A 25287-nucleotide genomic window follows, 5' to 3' on the forward strand; every position below is an offset into this window, starting at 1 on the left:
CCATTTCCATTTCTCCTTCCAATCACTACAATGGACCTTCTCCTTCCAATTCCGGCGAAACTCTCTACATTCTCACGCGCCGGAGCGTGCACTATTTCTCCATCAATTTCCTTTAAAATTTTCACGCGCTTCCGTGTGAATCGGCGCGTGAATTACAGTATGAAGCATGTGCGATTGGAATCGAACTTGAATTTCAACAGCAGAAACAGTAGTAGCAGTAATAATAATTGTGAAGTGAATTGCGAAGACGATGATAATGTGGAAGGTGTGAAGAATGTGTGGGAAGATAATGACTTTGTTGAAGTATTCGGAATTGGAAGTAGAAAAGATGCGTTGCTTGATTTTTGCTTGGCTTCGCCTTCACTTTCTACCGCTTTGCGATTTTGGTATGAGTTCTGAATTGCTTTTCTATTGATGAAATTTTAGTACTTCGAGTCATAATTATTAGTTATAGTGATAGTTTGGATAATTATGAATAGTAGCAATAGTTTACTATTGAGATTAAAATCGAATTTCAACAGTAGTAGTAGTAGTAGTAGTAATTATGAAGGAGATAGTGAGGAGGAAGAAAGTGTGAAGAATGTGTGTGAGGAGAATGATTTTGTTGAGGTGTTTGGAATTGGAAGTAGGAAAGATGCTCTGCTTGATTTTTGCTTGGCTTCGCCTTGCTTTCTACCACATTGCGATTTTGGTATGCGTTCCGAATTGCTTTTTTTTTTTTAATTGAGGAAATTCAATACTTTGAGTCATAATTATTAGTTATAGTGATAGTTTGGATAATAATGAATAGTAGCAATAGTTTACTAAAGTGTTTCAATTTGCTCTGTATCAGAGTGAACAGATATAGAGTGAATTGATACGCGATTGAGATTAAAATCGAATTTCAACAGTAATAGTAGTAATTGTGAAGGAGATAGTGTGGAGGAAGAAAGTGTGAAGAATGTGTGGGAAGTGAATGAGTTTGTTGAGGTGTTTGGAATTGGAAGTAGGAAAGTGCGTGGCTTTGCATTCGTTTTCGACCGCTTTGCGATTATGGTATGCGTTCCAAATGCTTTTCTATTGATGAAATTTTAGTACTTTGAGTCATAATTATTAGTTACAGTGATAGTTCGAATAATTATGAATAGTAGCAATAGTTTACTAAAGTGTCTCAATTGATACGCGATTGAGATTGAACTCGAATTTGAACAGCAGAAACAGTAGTAGTAGTTGTAAGAATTGTGAAGGAGACAGTGAGGAGGAAGGATGTGAGAAGAATGTGTGTGAGGAGAATGAGTTTATTGAGGTGTTTGGAATTGGAAGTAGGAATGATGCTTTGCTTCGCCTTCGCTTTCTACCGCTTTGCGATTTTGGTATGCGTTTTGAATTGCTTTTCTATTGAGGAAACTTCAGTACTTTGAGTCATAATTATTAGTTATAGTGATAGTTTGGATAATTATGAAGAGTAGCAATCATTTACCGAAGTGTCTCAATTCGCTAGTAGTAGTAGTAATTATGAATAGTGAGGAGGAAGAAGGTGAGAAGAATTTGTGTGAGGAGAATGAGTTTGTTGAGGTGTTTGGAATTGGAAGTAGGAAAGATGCTTTGCTTGACTTTACCTTCGCTTTCTCCGGCTTTGCGATTTTGGTTTGCGTTAGGAATTGTTTTTTGTAGGAAATTTCCGTGCTTTGAGTCATAATTATTCGTTATAGTAATAGTTTGGATAATTATGAATAGTAGCAATAGTTAACTAAGTGTCTCAATTGATACGCGATTGAGATTGAACTTGAATTTTAACAGCAGAAACTGTAGTAGTTGTAATAATTGTGACGGAGATAGTTAGGAGGAAGAAGGTGTGTAAGGAGAATGAGTTTGTTGAGGTGTTTGGGATTGGAAGTAGGAAAGATGCTTTGCTTGATTTTTGCCTGGCTTTGCATTCGTTTTCTACCAATTTGCGTGTGTTCAAGAGACCAAGTGGGTAGGGTCTAAGGCTAGGGATGTGGATGGTTACAAGCTTTGGTACTCTGGGAGCGAGAGGCGTAGGAATAGAGTTGGCATCTTAGTAGATGAAGAGCTTAGAGGTCAGGTAGTAGAGGTAAAGAGGATCAGCGATAGGTTGATGACTATTAAGTGGGTCATTGGGGGGTTTACCTTGAACGTGTGTAGTGCTTATGCGCCGCAAGTGGGCCTGGATGGGGAGGAGAAGATGCGGTTTTGGGAGGCTTTGGATGATGTGGTGAGAGGCGTGCCTAGCTCGGAGAAGATTGTTGTAGCAGGAGATTTCAATGGGCACATCGGGGCGTTACCGGGAGGCTTTGTTGATGTGCATGGTGGTTTTGGTTTTGGGGAAAGAAATGAAGAGGGGGCTACTCTATTGGATTTTGTGAGGTCCTTTGGGCTGGTGGTGGTGAACTCGGGCTTCCCGAAGAAGGACGATCACCTGATCACCTTCCGAAGCGCGATAGCCAAGACCCAGATTGACTTTTTGTTGCTTAGGGAAGGGGATAGGGTGTTGTGTAAGGACTGTAAGGTCATCCCGAGTGAGAATCTTTCGACCCAGCATAGACTCTTGGTTATGGATTTGGGTATAAAGAAGGATAGGAAGAGAAGGGGTGAGGAGTGTAAACCTAGAATTAAGTGGGGCGGCTTGACGCCAGTGAATGCGTGGGAGATAGGGGAGAAGTTGGCGGGAATGAGGGTGTGGGAGTATAGGTGGGACGTGGATAGTATGTGGAATAGGGTGGCTAGGTGCATCAGGGAGAATGCTAGTGAGGTGTTGGGTGTTTCTAGGGGTCGGGCCGGGCATCATCGGGGGATTAGTGGTGGAATAAAGAGGTTAAGAAGAAAGTAGAGACCAAGAAAGGGGCGTATGCTAAGTTGGTTGAGAGTAAGGACGAAGAAGAGAAACGGGTAAACAGGAAAGAGTACAAGTCAGCTAGGAAGGAGTCTAAGTTAGCAGTTACGGCGGCTAAGACGGCAACATTTGAGAGCTTGTATGCGGGGTTACAGGAGAAAGAAGGGGAAAAAAAGTTGTTTAGACTCGCTAAGGCTAGGGAGAGGAAGAGTCGTGACCTCAATCAAGTGAAGTGCATTAAGGGGGAGGACGGTACAGTGTTGGTGGAGGACGGCCACATTAAGAATAGATGGCAGTTGTATTTTCATAGGCTCTTGAATGACGAAGGGGATAGAGCTATTGGGTTAGGGGAGCTGGAGCACTCAGAGGAGTGTCGGGATTTTAGTTATTGTAGACATTTTAAGGTAGAGGATGTTAGAGAGGCTGTTCGCAGGATGCGAAGGGGTAGGGTGACGGGGCCTGATGAGATACCTGTGGATTTTTGGAAGTTTTCTGGCGAGGCTGGTTTAAGGTGGTTGACTGGATTGTTTAACGGAATTTTTAAGACGGTGAAAATGCTGGAGGCTTGGAGGTAGAGTACTATGATCCCTCTTTACAAGAACAAGGGTGACATTCAGATTTGCAATAACTGGAGGGGTATTAAGTTATTGAGTCACTCTATGAAGATTTGGGAGAGAGTGGTCGAGGTGAGGCTGAGACGGATAGTGTCTATTTCGGAGAACCAGTTTGGATTTATGCCTGGCCGCTCGACGACGGAGGCAATTCACCTGGTACGGAGGCTGGTGGAATAGTATAGGGAAAGGAAAAAGGACCTGCATATGGTGTTTATCGACTTGGAGAAGGCATACAACAAAGTCCCCAAAAAGGTGCTTTGGAGATGCTTGGAGGTGAGTGGAGTCCCGGTGGCATATATCAGAGCAATTAAGGACATGTATGATGGAGCTAAAACTCAGGTGAGGATGGCGGGAGGAGACTCAGAGCATTTCACTGTCTTGACAGGATTGCATCAGGGATCTACTCTTAGTCCCTTTTTGTTTGCTTTGGTGATGGATGTGTTGACGTGGCGTATTCAAGGAGAGGTGCCTTGGTGTATGCTTTTTGCAGATGATGTAGTTTTGATTGATGAGACGCGGGGGAGTGTGAATGACAAATTAGAGGTGTGGAGACAAACTCTTGAGTCTAAAGGGTTCAGGCTGAGTAGGAGCAAGACAGAGTATTTGAAATGCAAGTTTAATGATGTGAGGCTGGAGAATGAGGTGGTAGTGAAGTTGGAATCACAGGTGGTATGTAAGAGGGACAGTTTCAAGTATCTCGGGTCCGTGATTCAGGGTAACGGTGAGATTGACGAGGATGTCTCGCACCGTATTGGAGCAGGATGGATGAAGTGGTAGCTCGCCTCAGGGATGTTGTGTGATAAGAAGGTGCCGCCCAATCTTAAAGGCAAATTTTACAGGGTGGCAGTTCGTCCGGCCATATTGTATGGAGCAGAGTGCTGGCCAGTTAAGAACTCCCATATTCAAAAAATGAAGGTGGCGGAAATGCGGATGTTGCGTTGGATGTGTGGGTTGACTAGGGGGGATAGAGTTCGGAATGAGATTATCAGGGAGAAGGTTGGTGTGACTCCAGTGGAGAATAAGATGCGGAAAGTCCGATTGAGATGGTTCGGACACGTGATGAGGAGGGGCATGGATGCCTCGGTTCGTAGGTGTGAGAGACTAGCTTTGGATGGTTTTAGGCGGGGTAGGGGTAGGCCGAAGAAGTACTGGGGAGAGGTGATTAGGCGGGACATGGAGCAGTTACAGTCCACTGTGGACATGACCCTAGATAGGAAGATCTGGAAGACGCGAATTAGGGCAGAAGGCTAGGGTCAGTTTGGGTCGCTAGTGTAGGGAATTACTTGGTGGGGGTATTATTCTTGTTATGATACCTTGTTTATGCTTTATTACGAATCTATTTACTTTTCTCTATTTACTATTACTTGTGGGTGTCGTATTTATGTTATGCCATCTTGTTCTATGCTTTACTATGAATTTGTTTAGTATTCCGTGTCTCGAGCCGGGGGTCTATCAGAAACAGCCTTTCTACTTCTTTAGAGGTAGAGGTATGGACTGCGTACATCTTACCCTCCCTAGACCTCATTATGTGGGAATACACTGGGTTTGTTGTTGTTGAGTCATAATTATTAGTCATAGTGATAGTTTGGATAATTATTGATAACGGAATCAACCCACAACACGGAAACAAGACACAAACTCAAGAGAAATCGAGAGCTCAACAAGAACACTCTCTCGACAATAGCTAAAACACAAGAGAACCGAGAACACCAAGGGGATAACAAGGTGTATTTCTTCACCAAAACAGTAGCTACAACACGTGATAAACCCAATATAACAAGAACAACAACAAGAGATAACAACAACCCACGGTTTTCACTAGAACAAGAGACAAACACTACAAACGATTACAAGAAGATAAAGATAGGTAGTGAGACATTAACCCTCACAAGAACTAAGAACCTAAGTGTATGTTAAACACTAAGACCCATAATACATGTAAAAGCAACACCTTCACTCTTACAATGACACAAGAGAGGAGTCCACCACTCAAGCACCAATGTTTCCAAGCAAAATGCAGACACAAGTGATTCCATACTTGTATAAGCCCTAGTTTTGGGTGGTCACTCTTCTCTACTAGAGAGAGCTTGTTACAAGACTCATAAGACTTTAAACATCATCAAAAACTAAGTAATGAAACCCTACATTGTTCTTTATATAGTGTATTACATAATAGAAACTAAAATGACCAGAAGACCCTTAGGTGTGAGGCGCCTATCAAGTGTAGTCCAAGTGTAGTGTATGGACGGTTTTAGTGCATCATTAGGTCCTCTTTGGCTCTTCAATTGCACACATCAAGTCTCGGGTCCAACACGCACTCTCATAGGTCCATATCCGTGATTATTCTTGTATCAGTTATGGACAGTAGCAATAGTTTACTAAAGTGTCTCAATTGATATGCGATTGAGATTGAACTCGAATTTCAACAGTAGAAACAGTAGTAGTTGTAATAATTGTGAAGGAGATGGTGAGGAGGAAGAAGGTGTGTTAGGAGAATGAGTTTGTTGAGGTGTTTGGGATTGGAAGTAGGAAAAATGCTTTGCTTGATTTTTGCGTGGCTTTGTGTTCGTTTTCTACCGCTTTGCGATTTTGGTATGCATTCTGAATTGCTTTTCTATTGATAAAATTTTCAGAACTTTGAGTCATAATTATTAGTTATAGTGATAGTTTGGATAATAATGAATAGTAGCAATAGTTTACTAAAGTGTCTCAATTCGCTCTGTATCAAAGCGAACAAACAAATATAGAGTGAATTGATACGCGATTGAGATTAAAATCGGATTTCAACAGTAGTAGTAGTAATTGTGACGGAGATAGTGAGGAGGAAGAAAGTGTGAAGAATGTGTGTGAGGAGAATGAGTTTGTTGAGGTGTTTGGAATTGGAAGTAGGAAAGATGCTTTGCTTGATTTTTGTTTTGCTTTGCTTTCGCTTTCTACTGCTTTGCGATTTTGGTATGTGTTCTGAATTGCTTTTCTATTGATGAAATTTCATTACTTTGAGATTATTAGTTATAGTGATAGTTTGTATAATACTGAATGGTAACAATAGTTTACTAAAGTGGCTCAATTTGCTCTATATCTATTCTCTCTGATATAGAGCGAACCGATATAAGTGAATTGATACGCGATTGAGATTAAACTTGAATTTCAACAGTAGTAGTAATTGTCAAAGAGATAGTGAGGAGGAAGAAGCTGAGAAGAATGTGTGTGAGGAGAGTGAGTTTGTTGAGATGTTTGGGATTGGAAGTAGGAAAGATGCTTTGCTTGATTTTTGCGTGGCTTTGCGTTCGTTTTCTACCACTTTGTGATTTTGGTATGCGTTCTGAATTGCTTTTCTATTGATGAAATTTCAGTTATTTGAGTCATAATTGCGTTCGCCAGAGAGGCCGTTCGCAGGATGCGTAGGGGTAGGGCGATGGGGCCCGATAAGATTTCTGTGGATTTCTGGAAGTTTTCTGGCGAGGCTGGCTTAAGGTGGTTGACTGGATTGTTTAACGACATTTTCAAGTCGGCAAAAATGCCCGAGGCTTGGAGATAGAGTACTATGATCCCTCTATATAAGAACATGGGTGACATTCAGAGTTGCAACAATTATAGGGGTATTAAGTAATTGAGCCACACTATGAAGATTTGGGAGAGAGTGGTCGAGTTGAGGTTGAGGAGGATAATGTCTATCTCGGAGAACCAGTTTGGATTTATGCCCGGGCGCTCGACAACGGAGGAAATTCACCTGGTGCGGAGACTGGTGGAACAGTATAGGGAAAGGAAGAAGGACCTGCACATGGTGTTTATCGACTTAGAGAAGGCGTACGACAAAGTCCCTAAGGAGGTTCTTTGGAGATGCTTGGAGGCGAGTGGGGTCCCGGTGGCGTATAGCAGAGCAATCAAGGATATGTATGATGGAGCTAAAACCCGAGGATGGCGGGAGGAGATTCAGAGCATTTCTCTGTCTTGACAGGGTTGCACCAGGGATCTACTCTTAGCCTGTTTTTGTTTGCTTTGGTGATGGATGTGTTGACGCGGCGTATTCAAGGAGAGGTGCCTTGGTGTATGCTTTTTGCAGATGATGTAGTTTTGATCGATGAGACGCGGGGAGGTGTGAATGATAAATTAGAGGTGTGGAGACAGACCCTTGAGTCTAAAGGGTTCAGGTTGAGTAGAAGCAAGACAAAATATTTGGAATGCAAGTTTAATGACTTGAGGCATAAAAATGAGGTGGTTGTAAGGTTGGATTCCCAGGTGGTTTGTAAGAGTGATAGTTTCAAGTATCTTGGGTCCATGATTTAGGGGAATGGTGAGATTGACGAGGACGTCTCCCACCGTATTAGCGCGGGATGGATGAAGTGGAAGCTTGCCTCGGGAGTGTTGTATGATAAGAAGGTGCCGCCCAAGCTTAAAGGCAAATTCTACAGGGTGGCAGTCCGTCCGGCCATGTTGTATAAAGTGGAGTGTTGGCCAGTCAAGAACTCTTACATTCAAAAATTGAGGATGGCGGAAACGCGGATGTTGCGTTGGATGTGTGCGCTTACTAAGGGTGATAGAGTTCGGAATAAGACTATTCGGGAAAAGGTTGGAGTGGCTTCGGTGGAGGACAAGATGCGGGAAGTTCGATTGAGATGGTTCGGTCACGTGATGAGAAGAGAAACGGATTCCCCGGTTCGTAGGTGTGAGAGGCTAGCTTTTGATGGTTTCAGGCGGGGTAGGGGTAGGCCGAAGAAATATTGAAGAGAGGTGATCAAGCAGGACATGGAGCAGTTACAGCTCACTGAGGACATGATCCTAGATAGGAAGATCTGGAGGACGCGAATTAGGATAGAAGGCTAGTGCCAGTTTGGGTCGTTGGGATAGGGCATTACTTGGTAGGTGTATTATTCTTGTTATGCCACCTTGTTGCATGCTTTATTACGAATTTGTTTACTACTACTTATTTTTTTTCATTGTGGATGACGTTTGTTCCATGCTTTATTACAGATTTGCTTATTATTCCTTGTCTTGAGCCGGGGGTCTATTGGAAACAATCTTTCTACTTCTCCGGAGGTAGTGGTATGGACTGCATACATCTTACCCTCCCCAGACCCCACTATGTGGGAATACACTGGGTGTGTTGTTGTTGTTGTTGAGTCATAATTATTAGTTATAGTGATAGCTTAGATAATTATGAATAGTAGCAATAGTTTACAAAAGTGTCTCAATTTGCGTTGTATCTGTTCACTCTAATACAAAGCGAATAGATATAGAGTGAATTGATATGCGATCGAGATTGAACTCGAATTTCAACAACAGAAACAGTAGTAGTAATAATTGTGAAGGAGATTGTGAGGAGGAAAAAGGTGAGAAGAATGCGTGTGAGGAGAATGAGTTTGTTGAGGTGTTTGGAATTGAAGTAGGAAAGACACGCTGCTTGATTTTTGCTTGGCTTTGCGTTTGCTTTCTCCGACTTTGCGATTTTGGTATGCGTTTCGAATTGCTTTTTTTTTTTTTAGGAAATTTCGGTCCTTTGAGTCCTAATTATTAGTTATAGTGATAGTTTGGATAATTATGAACAGTAGCAATAGTTTACTAAAGTGTCTCAATTCGCTGTGGAGAGTGAATTGATACGCGATTGAGATTGAACTCGAATTTCGACAACAGAAACAATAGTAGTAATAATAATTGTGAAGGAGATAGTAAGGAGGAAGAAGGTAAGAAGATTGTGTGTGAGGAGAGTAAGTATGTTGAGGTGTTCGGAATTGGAAGTAGGAAAGATGCTTTGCTTGATTTCTGTTTTGCTTCACCTTTGATTGCTACCGCTTTGCGATTTTGGTATGTGTTCTGAATTGCTCTTTTTTTTTAGGAAATTTTCGGCACTTTTGAGTCTTAAGTGTTAGTTATAGTGATAATTTGGTTAATTATGAATAGTAGTAATAGTTTACTAAGTGTCTCAATTTGCTTTGTATCTGCTCGCTCTGATACAGACCAAAAAAATATAGAGTGAATTGATATGCGATGAGATTGAACTCGAATTTTGACAACAGATACAATTGTAGTAGTAATTGTGAAGGAGATAGTGAGGAGGAAAAAGGTGTGAAGAAAAAGAGAATGAGTTTGTTGAAGCATTTGTTATTGGAAGTAGGAAAGATGCTTTGGTTGATTTTTGTTTGGCTTTATGTTCGCTTTCTCCGGCTTTACGATTTTGGTATGCTTTCACTGGTGTTTTGTGTGTCGATTATTGCATTATTTTATTTCTCGTAATTGTCTTTTCTATTGCTTGTTGTGTAGTGCGCTTTTCCATTTGGATTAAGTTGTATTATAATTGTTTCCATACGTGTATGTCTTTTTTCGGACTGTTTGATAGGTACCTGTCAAGGTTAAAGTGTTTCGAGTGAAAACCTCCATTTTTTAGCGTATGATAAAACAACTTCTGCAGCTTCCGAAAATCACTTACTTTTTTGCTAAAAGCATTGGCAAGCGTCTCAACTTTAGAAAATAAGAATTTTTGAATTAATCTTGTCCTAAAAGGCTAATAATTTGACACCCAAGGGTCTGGCCTAGTGGTTCAGTGAAATTGGGTTGAGCATCATGAGGTCTTAGGTTCAATTTCTAATAGAGACAAACACTAGGATTTTTTTTCCTTGACCCAACAAGAAGGTATTTTTTTCTTGACCTTAATATACAAGAAGGATCTTTTAATGCTTCAGTCAAGAGTAATATTATTGAAGCTTCGGAGACAGCTAATATATGGATAAGTGGAAAGCCTAGAAAATTTGGGAACTTCAGGAGTCTTCTGAAAGAGGACAGAGGAAAAAAGTTTAGAGAGGTTGTAGAGACTTTCTTTGAGATGGGTGGATGGCACCAAGAAATTTCAATTGGTGCAATTGAAGACCGTCACATCTCCTAAATAATGGGATGGCCTCAAAATTAAAGATTTGGCAGTTTTTAACAAATCTTTGTTGGACAAATGGCTTTGGCGTTTTGGGATGGAGGTACAAGCCTTTTGGAAAGGGGTTATAGTTGATAAATATGGGGTAATGGAAAGGGGATGGAGAGCTAGAGATGTCACTATGCCTTTTGGGTATGGTTTGTGGAGGATCATAATGAAGGATAAGATGATTTCAATAGAAATATCTTATTCAAGGTTGGAAATGGGAGGAGAGTTATTTTTTTGGGACATAGGTGGTGTGGGAATGACTTATTGAAAGATGATTTAGAAGGTAAGTGAGATTCATGGTGGAGAGACTTTTTGGGACTTGAGATTTAGAAGGAATTTCCACAATTGGGAGGTGACTGTGCTCCAAAGCATGATGACCATTCTTCACGAGCAAGTCATTTCGGTGGATAAACCTGATGCTTTGTGGTGGGGTTTGGGGAACAAAAGAGTTTTCTCTGTTAAATTTTTCAATGTGAAATTCCTAATGATGGAGGAGCCTGTCTGTCCATGTGATGCAATTTGGACAGCGTTGGTGCGGAGGAAGGTGTGTTTTTCTCTTGCCTAGCATCTAGAGTGGTGATTTTGATGGCGGAAAATCTTATAAAGCGAAAGGTTGGTTGTGTCAGTAGGTGTTACATGTGTAAGGAGATAGGGGAAGAAGTGGATCATCTTCTCATTCATTGTCTTTACCATGAGATTAAGGTTGTCTTTACCATGAGATTAAGGTGGCATATGCTTTGATGGTTCAGAGTTTCTTGGGTAATGCCAAAAGCTGTGAAAGATTTAATGTTTCATTGGAGAAGTGTGAATAGGAGGAGAAGACATAAGGCATGGAATTTGGTCCCTCTTGCGTGGGTTATTTGGAAAGAAAGAAATATGAGAGCTTTCGAGGGGGTACAGTTGTGTTTTTCTCAGTTGAGGAATAACCTCCGTCACTTATTTTTGAATTGTTGCACTCATAAAATTCCTTGTTGTATAGAAGTGTGAGTGGAATTCGTATAGAATCAGATTTTGTAGATTCTTTACCTTTTGGTTTATCCATCATATATGACCTACTCAGCCTTGTTAGTGAATGAAATACATTTACCTTATTAAAAAAAGGGAAAAAAGTTGTGTAGACCATTGATGAAATTTTTTGTTTTTTTAAACGAAGGTAACAAGGCCATTGATGAAAATTCACTACAACTTACTATGAAGCTATTAAGCGAGTGGAAAAAGGGGACTTAAAATAAGGAGCTGGAAATGAAATGTGGGAATGACTTGATTTATCAACTTGTTTCTTTTCAAAAGAAAAAAAAATGTATTTAGAGGATTCATTTTGATGCTTCAATTATCTGGTTTTGGGCTTCATTTTGTCCTAGAACGTAATGCTTTCTCTAAGCTACTCGCATGAAACCTAAGCATGCAGTATTAATTTTTGAAAATGTTGCTGATGTTCTTGTGATGGTATGTGCAGGAATATCCTCGTGAAAGACTCAGAGAAGGTGCTATTACAAGAGAAAGTGTCTGCAGAAGGTGAAATGTTTTAATATTGTCTCGTTTTTCCTTTTTGTTCTCCTCCTTTCATCTCCTTGCTCAAAATAGTATTCTTCATTTTTCTTGGTATGGAAGTTGGGGATTAGGTGGTTGTTCTCTAGCACTTAATGAGAAGAAAAGTACAAGTTGCTGCCCAGTTGCTTCCATCGTATTTAATTAGTTGTCTCACATGGGTTATGTAAGAGTTCTCAAAGAAGCTTATAAATATCTTGAGTGATTCCACCAAATGCCTTTATGGTGGTGGGTTGAATGTTTAGATTCTTCCCCATGATGAGAGGTCCTTATGCAGCTTTAAATTTTTTGATACCTTTTAAGATGAGTCAAGCTCTTAGATTGTCCAATTACTATTCTGTCAATCTTATTTTTTGCTGCCTCCTCCCATTCTATCTGTTATGAACTTAAGCTTTTCTTATAACGTCTTCTTTTGCAGATGTTTCTTCAAGAATTGTGGAAGTTCCATCAGCAATAAATTCATGTTCCAAAGCAGTTATACTTGTTTGTACATTCCTCAACTCTTATGCCTAAGATCTTTTTTTATTTCCAGTGATTATTGAGTAAAAGTTACTTGCTAATGTGAATCTAATGAAAACATTCACTTGGATGGATAAGAAAGGGCTGTGTTCCCTTGTTTCTGCCAAGGCAGTCATGAGTAGAGGACAAGAGCCAGGGAATGCTTAGACGGTCATGAATAAGAACACGGACCAAGGATTTGTTCTGTTCTTGAACAAAGTTATGTGTCTATATCTTCAGCTTAGTATCTAGTACTTTCCTGGTTCTTTGAAAGTAATTTCAGCATCCATATATATATGTGTGTGTGTGTATATGTGTATATATAAATATATATAAAGTAATAATAACAATAGTAATATTAAAAGTTCCATGTATTCTTATTGGTATATAAATCTATAGTAAAGTCAAGATACTTCTTGACTAAAATCTATTCCCAACTAGTAGATATCACCTAAGTGGATCTTTTTCTTCCATTGTGCCCTATCTTTACATAAGTCTTAAGAAATTATTTATCTTTCGAGACAACTTCCTTTCATGTGATTTTAGGCCTACCTGTCTCCTTTTAACATCTTCACTCACCAAAGTTTCACACCTACGGACCGGATATCTGTAGGATGACAAAGTATGACTAAATCATCTCAAACGACCTTCTCTCATTTTATCCATAATGCATGCTACTAGCACCTCCTAGCAAACATGGTCATTCTTAATTCTATCTTATAGTATATGATCCCACATCCATTTTAGTATCCGCATCTCTGTGACACTCATGTTATGGATATGTTGAACTTTAGTGGCTCTACATTTTCTTCCATATGATATTGTCGGTCTTATGACCGTGATGTAGACCTTACCTTTTATTTTGGTAGGCACCCTCTATCCCAAAGCACCCCGATAATACTTCTCCATCAACCATTCTTTTTTAATTCTCCATCAACCATTCTGTTTTAATTCCATGAGTAACATACCATCTTGTCTCACCACAATATTGTATGTTTTTCATTAATTTGTAATATTTTGCTAAAGGTGCAAAAAGTACCTCTAAAGAAGCAACAACAACAACATACCCAGTGTATTCCCACATAGTGGGGTCCGGGAAGGGTAAAGTGTTCACAAACCATATCACTACTACCTCAGGTGAAGTAGGTGAAGTAGAGAGACTGTTTCCGATAGACCCCCGGCTTAGAACAGATAACATTATAACAAACACAAAACATAAAAGCATATAAGCTTATACAGTGCGCCAAATCACAAGATAATACTATACACTATCTATCCGAAATCATAGACATCACTCAAACACCACGAATAGGGAACTCCAGACGCAAACAAAGTACTCTTCCCTACTGTTACACAGACGCATTCCTACCCCTAACCCTCTACCTCTCTAAAGAAGCATCTCTTTTTTTGACCATCTCAATTTCAGCTGCTTTAATTGTATGTTGTAGTTGCTGAAAATGTTATTTTCCTTGTTTGCTTCTTTAGGTGGCTAGTGCAGCTTATGGCACCGATCATGTCCCAGCTCTTGATATTATAAGGAAATTAAAGTCCAGAAATGGACTAGCCATCGGCATCATCCTGAAACCTTTCAGCTTTGAAGGACGAAGGCGCTATGATGAGGTATTATATACTTTTATTTCGGGAAATGATGATGCTGAATAAATCTTTTTTTCTTCTTTTGAAGATATTAGGGCGAAAAAAGAGAAACAACAAAATTGATTCACGAAGGAAGCAATTCTTTCTTAATTTCCTTATTGGTTGTAAAGAATACTAGTCATTTGAAAATTTTGCATGGACTAGGCAATTTATTGTTCTACTTTAAAGTAATGAAGATAGCGGAAATACACATATTGTAAATGTAACACCTGTCAATACATTGATAAACCTATAGCAATGGTGGTTATTTAATATGGTCATGCATAAACAACTTGAAGCCATAAACATGGTGTACTATATTGTAGGTCATATGATATGGTGGTATAGGTAGGCAAGAGCATCTAAGGATACCAACCAATTCCCCTCTCTGGGCTCTAATACAAAATAAATTTAAGCATGTTTTGGATGACAAGAAGATACTTCTGATCAATTTTTAAGCTTATATCGTAAACTAAGAAAAACCTTTAATAGGGGATGCTTTAATAATTCTGTAGCCAAAGCAAAGATGTAATTACTAATAAAAGTTTCTTGTATAACAGTGTTATAGCACCTAGTTTTCTAGGATGTCGGGATTCTAAACTCTAATCCTAATCTACCTGGACTGTGCTGCCAAAAAGGAAAAAATCGAAAGAATAAAATAAAAGAAGTCCTCAACTAACAAAGAAGATAAGAAAGAATTAATAGGTTTATGTAGCATGACTTGAAATAGATGTAATTAAGGAAACCTTATTTTTTGTTGAAGTCCTCTGGCAGCGAATAAAACTTACTATAGTAACTTCATGAAGAGTAGCTGATTCTATCTTTGTTTTTTTTCCTTGGACCACCTCTGGGTGTAGTGCATCATTTGTTATGTTATCTAATGTGGAGAACTGATCGATGCTTTCTTACTTTTTTACTAAAACAAAGATCAAAAAATCATAGGCATGCCCATCTTTATCAATAATAGTTTTCAAGGTAGACCAACTGATTCACAGAAAAAATAAAAATGGTACGCCTACAAATGGATTTTAGGCCTAGTTTTATTTCATTTAACCTCTATCTTCTATCTTTGATGGACAATGGAGGAAATTTTTTACGTTCAACAGTGGGGGTTTATGAGATCACATTGGAGGCTATAGATTTTTGTTTTTGGAATTTGATTTTCTTTAATTTGAATTTTAATTTGGAACCTTTTTCACAATATTATCAGCCTTCTCTTCGACCAACAGTTTTGATGGTTCACCCTACTTTACAGGTCACGGATTTGATTGACAAACTTCAAAAGCATGCAACTGTTTGTATAGGTCAGTTGAACTTTGCATATTATTGTATAAGCTTATCTGTTGTTCGTTCCAATTTGATGATTCTAATAGCATAGGAGGTCCTTGCTTCTACACTGTTCATTTACTGCAAACTCTTCCATTAGAATTCTTAACAAGCACATAGCTACTTCAACATCTCTTTAACTACATGCTATTAAAAGCTTTGCATGGATACTAGTGTCATTACGATCAATTGAATTGATTGTTTGTGAAGATTATCAGCTTTCCCATTAATGGTTCAGCTATCCTGGAATTGACCTTTAATTCCTGAATGCATGATATGACTTTTTTGAAGTTTGGTTGTCGTTTGTAGAGAATCATATCTTTTATAGGTTTTCTACTATTTGTGGTATACTAGCGTTGGATGGTTTTAGGCGGGGTAGGGGTAGGCCGAAGAAGCACTGGGGAGAGGTGATTAGGCGGGACATGGAGCAGTTACAGCTCACTGAGGACATGACCCTAGATAGGAAGATCTGGAGGACGCGAATTAGGGCAAAGGCTAGGGTCAGTTTGGGTCGCTAGTGTAGGGAATTACATGGTGGGGGTATTATTCTTGTTATGATACCTTGTTTCATGCTTTATTACGAATCTGTTTACTTTTCTCTGTTTTCTATTACTTGTGGGTGTCGTATTTATGTTATGCCATCTTGTTCCATGCTTTACTATGAATTTGTTTAGTATTCCGTGTCTCGAGCCGGGGGTCTATCGGAAACAGCCTTTCTACTTCTTTAGAGGTAGAGGTATGGACTGCGTACATCTTACCCTCCCCAGACCTCACTATGTGGGAATACACTGGGTTTGTTGTTGTTGTGTGCCTAAACTTTTAACAAAATTTATACTTAATAGAAAGAAGAGTTTGTTAGCAACTATGCCATAGTTCCAAAATTGTGATGTTTGTTTATTTGGGTTTGCAGTTATTGACACTGATGCTCTCCTAAAAAAAGATCTTTTAACTCTAGATGAAGCTTTGAAGACTTCATATAATGCTGTTCTGATGGCTGTTAATGCCATTTCAATTCTTATGTCTGTAAGTTGTTTTTTCCTCGGATAAGTTTCTTGAGTTCTTTTTCCACTCTTTTCCTTTTCTTCTTTTTACTGCTCTCTGGCTATTGTTTTCTTCGTCCTTTTACAACTTTTGATTGATGAATTTATCTAATATCTGTCTGTTTGTAAACTTGCAACAATAACAGGAGGACCACATAAAGCTTCTAGATGCGACTGATTGTGGTACTAAAGAACTGAGTGGTCCAGAGCTAATAAAAGTAAGAAATGTAGTCTTATTTTACATCATTTAGTTGAATTGCTGATAAAATAGATTTTGTTTTGGAATTTGGAGTGTGTTACCTCTAGTAGTGCATGATATGTTTAATAAGTTCTCATCCTTGAAAATTGCGATTATGTACAAATTAGTAAATTTCTCTGCTCTGGAAGCCACTACAATTGTTACATATTTGTTAACTTGCAGATCGAAATATTTTTGGTCGTCTTTCAACTTTTGTAAAGGTTGAAAGTTGCACCTTCTGTTAGTTCTTAGAAAAGGAGTCACTTAATAGGAGTTTATCAAAAAAATAGGAGTTAAGATGAATATTTTTTGGAAGAATGGAAAGGAAGCCAAGAAATTAAGAACGGAGAAGAAGATGCATGAGGAGGAGAAGAAACAGAAAGTAAATTCCTTCACCTTGTATTCAGATGTTGAATTAAATCTTATTGGTGAGCGGAGGAAGAAATTAATGGATGTAGAGCAATATACTCTATATAAAAGAAATGGATCACTTCAATCCAAAAGTTCTTTAAATTGGATCTCTCTCTCTTTCTTGGTGCATTGAACCAAATGAATTTTGAAGATTCTGTTGCGGAACTTTATACATTTTTTCTAGTTTTTGTCTGCTCAAATTGAATGCTAAATTGATTTTTTTTAGATTCTTGAAAGCTACAAAGAGGCAAAGACTGGATTTGGAGCTGGATACAATGTCGAAACTTCAATTCTGCGAGCTGTATATGACTGCCCATTCCTTGGTTTGGGAGTAAAGGTCAGGAGTAATTCAACTTGTTAGAGTATATGCTTTCGTTTCATATCCACATACTTGACAGCTAGTAATTCCTGCTTCAAACTTATGACTTCAATCAAGTTTATTTTATCCAATTTAATCGCCTTTTAACAAGTTTTACAACAACATATCCAGTGCAATCCCATTAATGGGGTTTGCGGAGGGTAGAGTATACACAAACATTACCCGTACCTCGTAGAGCTATTATGATTTCTCTCTCTATCTCTGTCTCTCTCTCAACCTTGCGGTCTTTTGACCTCCTTTTTGATGCCTTTTATCATTTTTGCTTATGTTCTTTCTCAGGGGTCAAATGGTGTTGTTATATGCATTATTGCAAGTTCAGGTGTAAGTTCCAGTGATGTGCGTAGCATCTTGCGCACGTTTCGCCAAACTACTGGATGTAATGGAGACATTGTGATATCCATTGTCCAGGAACCCAATATGGAGCCAAATTTAGTAGTTACTACTGTAGTTACATGTGGGTAAGTTGTCTTGACAAATGTGAGCCAAATTCTGTGCTCATCTTTTTGTTAGAGCAGTTATACTTTGCTTCTGGTTCTTGATGAATGAGCATTTTATGAACCGATCTCATTAAAGGTAGGGGTGCAATCACCTGGGATGCATTGGTGGTGGGATGATGTTGGCGATTGTGGATTAAGCTGTAGTTGTTTTGTACAGGATGGTTAACAGGACTAACTTATCAAAGGGACAACAACAACATATTAAGTGTAATTTCATAGGGGTGGGTCTTGAGAGGGTAGAGTGCATGCAGATCTTACCCTTACATCATGGAGGCCGAGAGGCTGTTTCCATAAGACCCTCGGCTCAAGTAACGCATATAAAGAAGTTTGAAAAGAAAAACGTAGAAGTAAAGAGGACATAGCAAATAATAGGGAAAACATTACATAGAATTCAGAAAACAAGGAACAGTAACAATAGCCAAATAATGCGATAACCGAAGCACAGGAAACAACGAGTAGCAACAGAAATCTTAGGACAACAAACTACAAGAATAATGCTACTATTACTGGTATGAACACGGAAATAAGTACAATGTACCAAACTACCACCAAGCTTATCCCACAGGAAAGCGAGACAATGCTCAACTACCTACCAACCTTTTACCGAATCCGCGACCTTCATAGCCTCCTATCTAAGGTCATGTCTTTGGTAAGCTGAAGATACACCATCTCCTTTCTAATCACCTCTCCCCAATACTTCTTCGGCCGGCCTTTGCTTCTCCTTAAACCCACCATAGCCAACCTCTTGCACCTCCTTACCAGGGCGTCTGCACATCTCCTCTTCACATCCCTGAACCATCTCAGCCTTGCTTCCCTCATCTTGTCCACCACGGAGGTCACTCCTGCCATGTCTTGGATATCATCATTCCTAATCTTATCTCTTTTAGTATCCTCATTTTTGCAACTCTCATCGTTTGAACATGAGAGTTTTTAACTGGTCAACACTCTGTCACATACAACATAGTCGGTCTAACTATCACTCCGGAGAATTTACCTTTAAGTTTTGGTGGTACATTCTTATCTCATAGGATTCCGAGGGGAACCTCCATTTCGTCCAACCCGCACCAGTACGACATGTGACATTATAAACTTATCAAAGGGACAAACTATGAAAATTGCTTTGTGAAATAGTCATATTGTCTTTTATGGTTCAGTATATTTTTCTTCAACTGTAATACCAGGATTCGGTACTCTTGCACTATAGATTATTGTAGTGTACAGTCTTTTATTTAGCGACAAATGCATGCTGATACTGTAATTCTTAAAATAAGATATCCTAACTTGACTTTCTTTAGAAAAAAATTGGGGAAGGGTAAAAGGGAGAGGGGATTACAAGGTGGGGAATCGAACTCTCATCAACAAGGTGAAAGTTTAGGTACCGAATCAATTGAGCTACTAAGATTCCCCTCCTAACATGGGTCAAATATACATTAAGCTTGATTTCCTTATTATAGAATGAGATCAACTGATCAAGGAAGAATATGTATTTTGAATTTTCCTGCTAGGTGCAATTTTTTCTCCTTTATTGTGAAGATGTCTTCCTTTAATTTATGTGATTTAGAGACCAAGCAGTGAATGTCTAGTGCCTCTACTTGTTCATATCAGATGATGGACTTCTATCCTCTTGCCTTTCGTCTGCCTATATACTGTTTTTTCTTTCCTTCGGGTTCCTTTTTTTGTTGCCACATTATTCACTTCAGATGTTATATCAAATGATTTGCTAGAGAATTCAACCTGTTCTTTTAGCGAATTTGTACAACTATCTAAAATCCTAATTTTTGAGTATTTATGATTCTTAGGTACGCTACACAGGAATCATCTGAAAAAAGTAGCTTATTGTCTAGACTAGCGCAACATATTCCTTTCATATTTAATATCCTTAAGAAGCCAGATCCACCACTTCAAATTGCCAAAGAAAGTGAAATTGATGAGAGTCCAGAAACTTCTGATATGGCAGAATTTGTTTCTGTGGATAATGCACCTGAGGACATACCTGTCTATTCTGGGGAACTGCAGGCATTATTTCCTACCAGTGGTGAAGAAACATCCTTTTTGAGGTCTTCCACTACTCTTTTAAAATGAAGTTCACCTTTGCTGAAATCATTCTTGGACGACTTCTTGTACTCTCACATATAGAAATTTTATTGTTATGCAGAGATTATAATAATGTCTCTGATGAAAGGAAGATTGAACTGTCAAATTCTGACGTTGCTACTGAAGGTACATATTATTTTTGTTTAAGGTTGACTCAGTTTTTATGCACTGGTATCTTGACGTGAATGCAATCAAGGCTATTCAACAGTTGCGATAAGATTTATTAGATAAGCAATTCAAAGTTATGAGCTTATAATGGAATAGTGATATCCTGACCGGACTAGATTTTGCAGCACCTCTTGTTTTCAGAAGAGAGATGCTCACAAGATGGAATCTGGGGCCAGGAAAAGACACTTCAGAAGCCGTAGCTACAGAAGGGACTGAGACCTTGGAAGCCAAAAATATGGTTGACAATATCAGCACCTACAAACTTCCAGTTGGTGTAAAGCATAAAGAACAGTTGCAAACTACTCCGGGTTCCTCAAACTCAAGAAATTCAGCGAGGAAATCTGAAGAAAGTAAAGGTGCAAAGACTAGAGATATATCAAGTCTATCTCAGGATGCAGTGGATGAAGAATACAACGAAATTATTGCAGATGTTTACAACATTAACCTTTCCTTAGCTGAAAGAAACTATGCCAGTGTACCAAAAAGGAAAGGAGTTCTCTCTACTCGGGCAGCCTCTATGCTGGTAATTTTTTGGTAACTAGCATTTTATTAATCACCAAGTGTAACAACTTTACAAAGCCATCTACCACCGTCACAGCTGCTGTCAACAGTATCTATGGTCTAATAGTCTATAACTTTACTACAAATAACTAGAAAAGGAAAGACTGTACAATATGTCTATTTCTAATTGTAATTTGTAGTGCTCACTTTACTTACACTCTTGCTATTACATCTGGATTCCTACTCTTTTTCTTAAAAATTCTTTGGTTCCTCTCAATCAAATGGTATGACTTCAGAGCTAATAATATTGAATAACTGGGCCTCTTTGGATTTTTCCCTTTGTACTTAGTCTTGGTGGTGATCCCAGTTGGTAGCAGTAAAGGTGTTTCCTTTCATCCATCTCATCACCTCAGCCCACAGTTGCTTAGTGAATTGACAGTGAACAAAATAGGTGCTCCATGGTTTCCTCAAAAGCTTGACAATGTGGTATCCACAGTCATACCCCATTTTAGTAGTCCTATCTGCCGTGAGTAATCTCCCATGAACCTGCATCCACAGTGTGAACCTAGCCTTTGATCTGGCATTGTTGCCAAACACCAGGAATTTCCATGTTGCTCTAGGACTATAATCTAGTATATGAGGATACACCTGTTTTGTTAAGCTGCCAGTCTTGGAGATCCTCTGAGCACAGTGCATGTATTGCTTCATTTCCACAATTGCCCTTACCAACCAGCTTGCTTCAGCTGGAATTCTTAGGTCTTTCCATTGTTGTCCTTTGATGTAGTAAGAATTTATCCATTTTATCCTCATCTTGTCTGCCTTATGGGCCAGGTCTCAGCAAGCTTTGATTAGTGCAGCCTTATTCCACCCCAAACCCCCGGCAGAGTTAGGAATACAGATTTTGTCCCAGGATACCAAAACCCTCTTAGTGTCGACATTAGTTCCAGACCAAAGATAACTCTTACAATAGGATTCAATAGCCTAATTTCAGAGCTGCACATAATCAAATTTAACTTTATCATAAAAGAACTTATTAATATATTTATTAGTTGCTTAGAAATAGTTCAGTAGATAATTGCACAAACTTCTTTCTGCATTATAGTTTATAGAAGAAGCTAGACGTCTTAGTGTCTTGGGTCGTTATATGACAACATCAGAGAGTTTTGATGGAAAGTTAAATATATTTTTATCATCATACACAGGAAGCTGAACGGGATTCAAAAAAGAAGTGGATTCCTGTAGTTGAGATGAATTACAGGGGAGGTATATACAGAGGTCGCATTGAAGGAGGACTTCCAGAAGGAAAGGTACTTTGATGTAGCTATACAGAATCAAAAGACATGTTTTTGGGTTATTTTTGTTTTTCCAAAAATAAATCTTTTACTCAGTCCCAAACAGAAGAAACTGTTAACTACTTGTGAATGCAAAACAGTTTTTTTTTTCTTTTGCCAAGTATTATGAAATATCTTTTTGAATCTTTTTAACTTAGAACGTGCGACTTCTAGTACTTGTAATTTACTTCATCAGCATGTTAAAAAAGAATTTAAAAAAAATCATTATCTTAATTCAAGGTTTAATCCCTTCTCAAAAAAGATTTTACGCTGTAAATTAGATGCATTGACCCTCGTGTGCCAAAACCTTGCCACTCAACTTTGGAATGATGAGTACTTTTTTTTATCATGTGTGTGTTTGTCCGGATGAAGTGAATTTTGAATTCTATAGGGCTGCCTGTCTCTTGAAGATGGAAGCAAATACGATGGTATGTGGCGCTACGGGAAGAAGTCAGGGTTGGGTACATTGTACTTCAATAATGGTGATACTTATCGGGGTTCATGGAGAGATGATCTTATGCATGGAAAGGTAATAATAATCCTCAAAGTGTTTTTCAGAGTTTGATAGTTCTTTATTAATTTACTATACAAAAACTATTGTGTGCGTACTTCTGCTGCACAATCAGCTTCTCACTCTACACTTCCTGATGTTTCGGAAAGTTATAACATTTCAATACTTCACGGATGCAAGTGTGACATCTTTTTGAAATATACCAACCAACACGCAAAGCGGCTTCCTTGGTACTCACGTTCACTATAGAAGAAAAAGTTGGTTTTGGTGAAAAATCGTTTGTGCATTTAGAAGAACAAGTTGGTTTTGGTGAATGCTTTACCTACTAGATCCTATGCTATCTTTTAAGGACTATGTTTGGGATTCTCCACTTTAGCCGTACTGGTTGTATATGGGATTACTCCCATTTACGTCAATAAATATTTACTTCGTCGAAAAACAAACCAGCCTCTATCCAAATTATTCCCATTTCTTGCTTTTCAAGCATCAATTGAGTTGAATTGATAACATTTGTTTTCAAGAATTCCGAAGTACTTTGGAGAAATACTTTGAATTTGTGGTATCGTTCGTGTAACTTCTGTATCTGTATATAAGTTTCAAGTGACCAATTCATTCATGTTTGGTCCACCATGTGCATGTAGGAATTATTCTTCATCTTCTCTTCTGGCTGATACATCTGTCCAAACTGTTCCAATATGCCAACAGCTCACTAGTTGATCCTGGCATCATCCATTTAATTCCTATAAATCAAGGAAGATCGCCGCAGCTGATCAGTGATGACATCTTCATCTATCATTCCATTCTCTTGAAATAACGAGCCTAGATATCTAAATTGTTTGCATCTTGGCACCGCAATTCTATCTAGTCTCTGTCACCTCAACTTCGCTCTTCTCATGCTTACTAAACTTGTAGTGCATGTTTTCAGTCTTACATTTCTTGTCCTAAAATGTTTACTTTCAAAGATGATTCTCTATAGTTCAATTTGACAACCTGGTTGATTTCGTCAACCAACACAATATGGTCAGCAAATAGTATGCATCATGAAACCTCATGTTGTATTGTGTGTGTTAGCTCATTTATAAATAGGGCAAACAAGGGTTCAAGCCGATTCCTAGTGTAGATCAGTTTTATGGAAACTCCTTTGTATCCTCCTACTAATGTTCTCATGCTAGTGAGGACTCCTTTGCATTTTGGACTATGATGGTTTATTTACTAATTTCAAATCAAAATTTGTAGATGCCGTCGGTATCACTTGACAAGCAGATTTTGCAGTCCTTCCTTTCCTGGGAAAAAGTTTGGATTGTCCTAACTGTCATTATCTATAAACGAATAACAGTCTTTAACTATATATAGGGATGGTTTTACTTCCATACTGGGGATCGATGGTTTGTGAACTTTTGGAAGGGAAAGGCTAATGGAGAAGGCCGTTTCTATTCAAAACTTGGTGATGTTTTCTTTGGCCACTTTAAAGATGGATGGCGCCATGGTCATTTTCTTTGTATCAACATTGATGGGACGAGGTATGATTGTTTAGTTCTACACTTTTCTAATACAGGTATCACATTTACACCTTAAAACACAAATGTTGAACTGGATTTAAAGTTGGCTTAACGCTGAAATCATGTTCGTTTCATACTTGAAATAGGTGACATTGCCAAAAATGATGAATTGGCAAAGCAATGTGTGCGACTTACAATCTTAAATCATATATCTTTTGAAGTTCCTAGGCTTGCATAGTTGCATATGACTTAAATCTCTGCTGTACATCTGTCCCCGTTAAAAACATAGTTCTTCCAATTATAAACCTAGGATACAAGGCGAAGAGGTCCATACTAATGCCAGAGGATTGCAGAAATTTGTCTCATCCTTCACTCCTTGAACTCCTGTCTGTGACAAATGCACTACGTTATGTTTTTTTCTTTTGTTGGGGGTCTGGAGTTTGATGCACATTTCATGTTCTCTGATATCTGCATATTAATTTCATTTAAAATTGGTAATAGTGCAATGCTTAGACACTCAATATTGATGTGCAATGGCTGCGGGTTTTGGAGAAGCTAATGAAGGGGCGGACACGTACTACTCTCCTATAGATACATATATGACATATGTTTCATGAATATATAATGCCGTTCTAGCGGCCTGTTAGGTTACTTTCATTACATGCTTGGCACCAGAAGAAACAAGTTCATTGTACATCTGTATGGGGTTTAAATTTGTCCTTACCGGTAGTGCTAGCTGAATTTTGATGATGTTTCTATTTGCCGTCTACTTCTTGTGAGTTGTGACTAAGAAACTGTGGACTGATTTGACTAATTTTTCTCGATCTTCATGATTTCTGCGCTCTTCTATGCATGCTTACACTAGTACCTTAATCCTCATGTTCCGTAGGAGTATCGAGGTATGGGATGAAGGCCTTCTTCAAATCCGAGAGAATTTGGATTCCGACACAGAAACCGGGTAGACTATCTAGTGTATCTGTAAAATTATGCTATCCTTTCGACATTCCTGGTGTCCCCGAGAAACAAATCCAGAAGAATAGCAACCGAGGGCCGGTGCCTCTAAGAATGAGTTTTCTTCAACCAGATTCAATGATCATAGCATCTATGTGTTAGCAGGAGCAGCAGCTCAACATGGGAGGCTCCAAAAATTTCTAACCCTGAATTTAATGATTTTGTTCACTTAAAACAATAAAGATTGTAAAAAAGGTTCAAAAATCTTTATATATATAAAAAGTCCAAAAACACCTTTAGTTTTTA

General features: G+C 38.6%; 1 protein-coding gene across 6 annotated transcripts; it reads left to right on the top strand.

Annotated features, from left to right (window-relative positions):
• Positions 1 to 25287, top strand: LOC107838752 (protein ACCUMULATION AND REPLICATION OF CHLOROPLASTS 3, chloroplastic). 6 transcript variants are annotated; one of them, XM_016681940.2, is made up of 16 exons: positions 1 to 386; positions 11811 to 11869; positions 12321 to 12385; positions 13886 to 14020; positions 15291 to 15339; positions 16272 to 16384; positions 16548 to 16619; positions 17277 to 17387; positions 17709 to 17887; positions 19726 to 19983; positions 20082 to 20146; positions 20305 to 20711; positions 21892 to 21996; positions 22412 to 22549; positions 23885 to 24051; positions 24532 to 24788. In XM_016681940.2, exons 1-16 carry the CDS (start codon positions 31 to 33, stop codon positions 24587 to 24589), a joined length of 2337 nt encoding a protein of 778 aa, XP_016537426.1. In that variant the 5' UTR covers positions 1 to 30; the 3' UTR covers positions 24590 to 24788. The 6 variants fall into 6 exon arrangements, with proteins under 6 accessions (XP_016537426.1, XP_047250226.1, XP_016537424.1 ...); XM_047394270.1 differs by lacking the exon at positions 24532 to 24788 and adding an exon at positions 24920 to 25287 and having other exon boundaries at positions 2 to 386; positions 16317 to 16384; XM_016681938.2 differs by lacking the exon at positions 24532 to 24788 and adding an exon at positions 24920 to 25287 and having other exon boundaries at positions 3 to 386.

Source organism: Capsicum annuum, chromosome 8 (genome assembly GCF_002878395.1).
Source record: "Capsicum annuum cultivar UCD-10X-F1 chromosome 8, UCD10Xv1.1, whole genome shotgun sequence".
NCBI classification, from domain to species: Eukaryota; Viridiplantae; Streptophyta; class Magnoliopsida; order Solanales; family Solanaceae; genus Capsicum; species Capsicum annuum.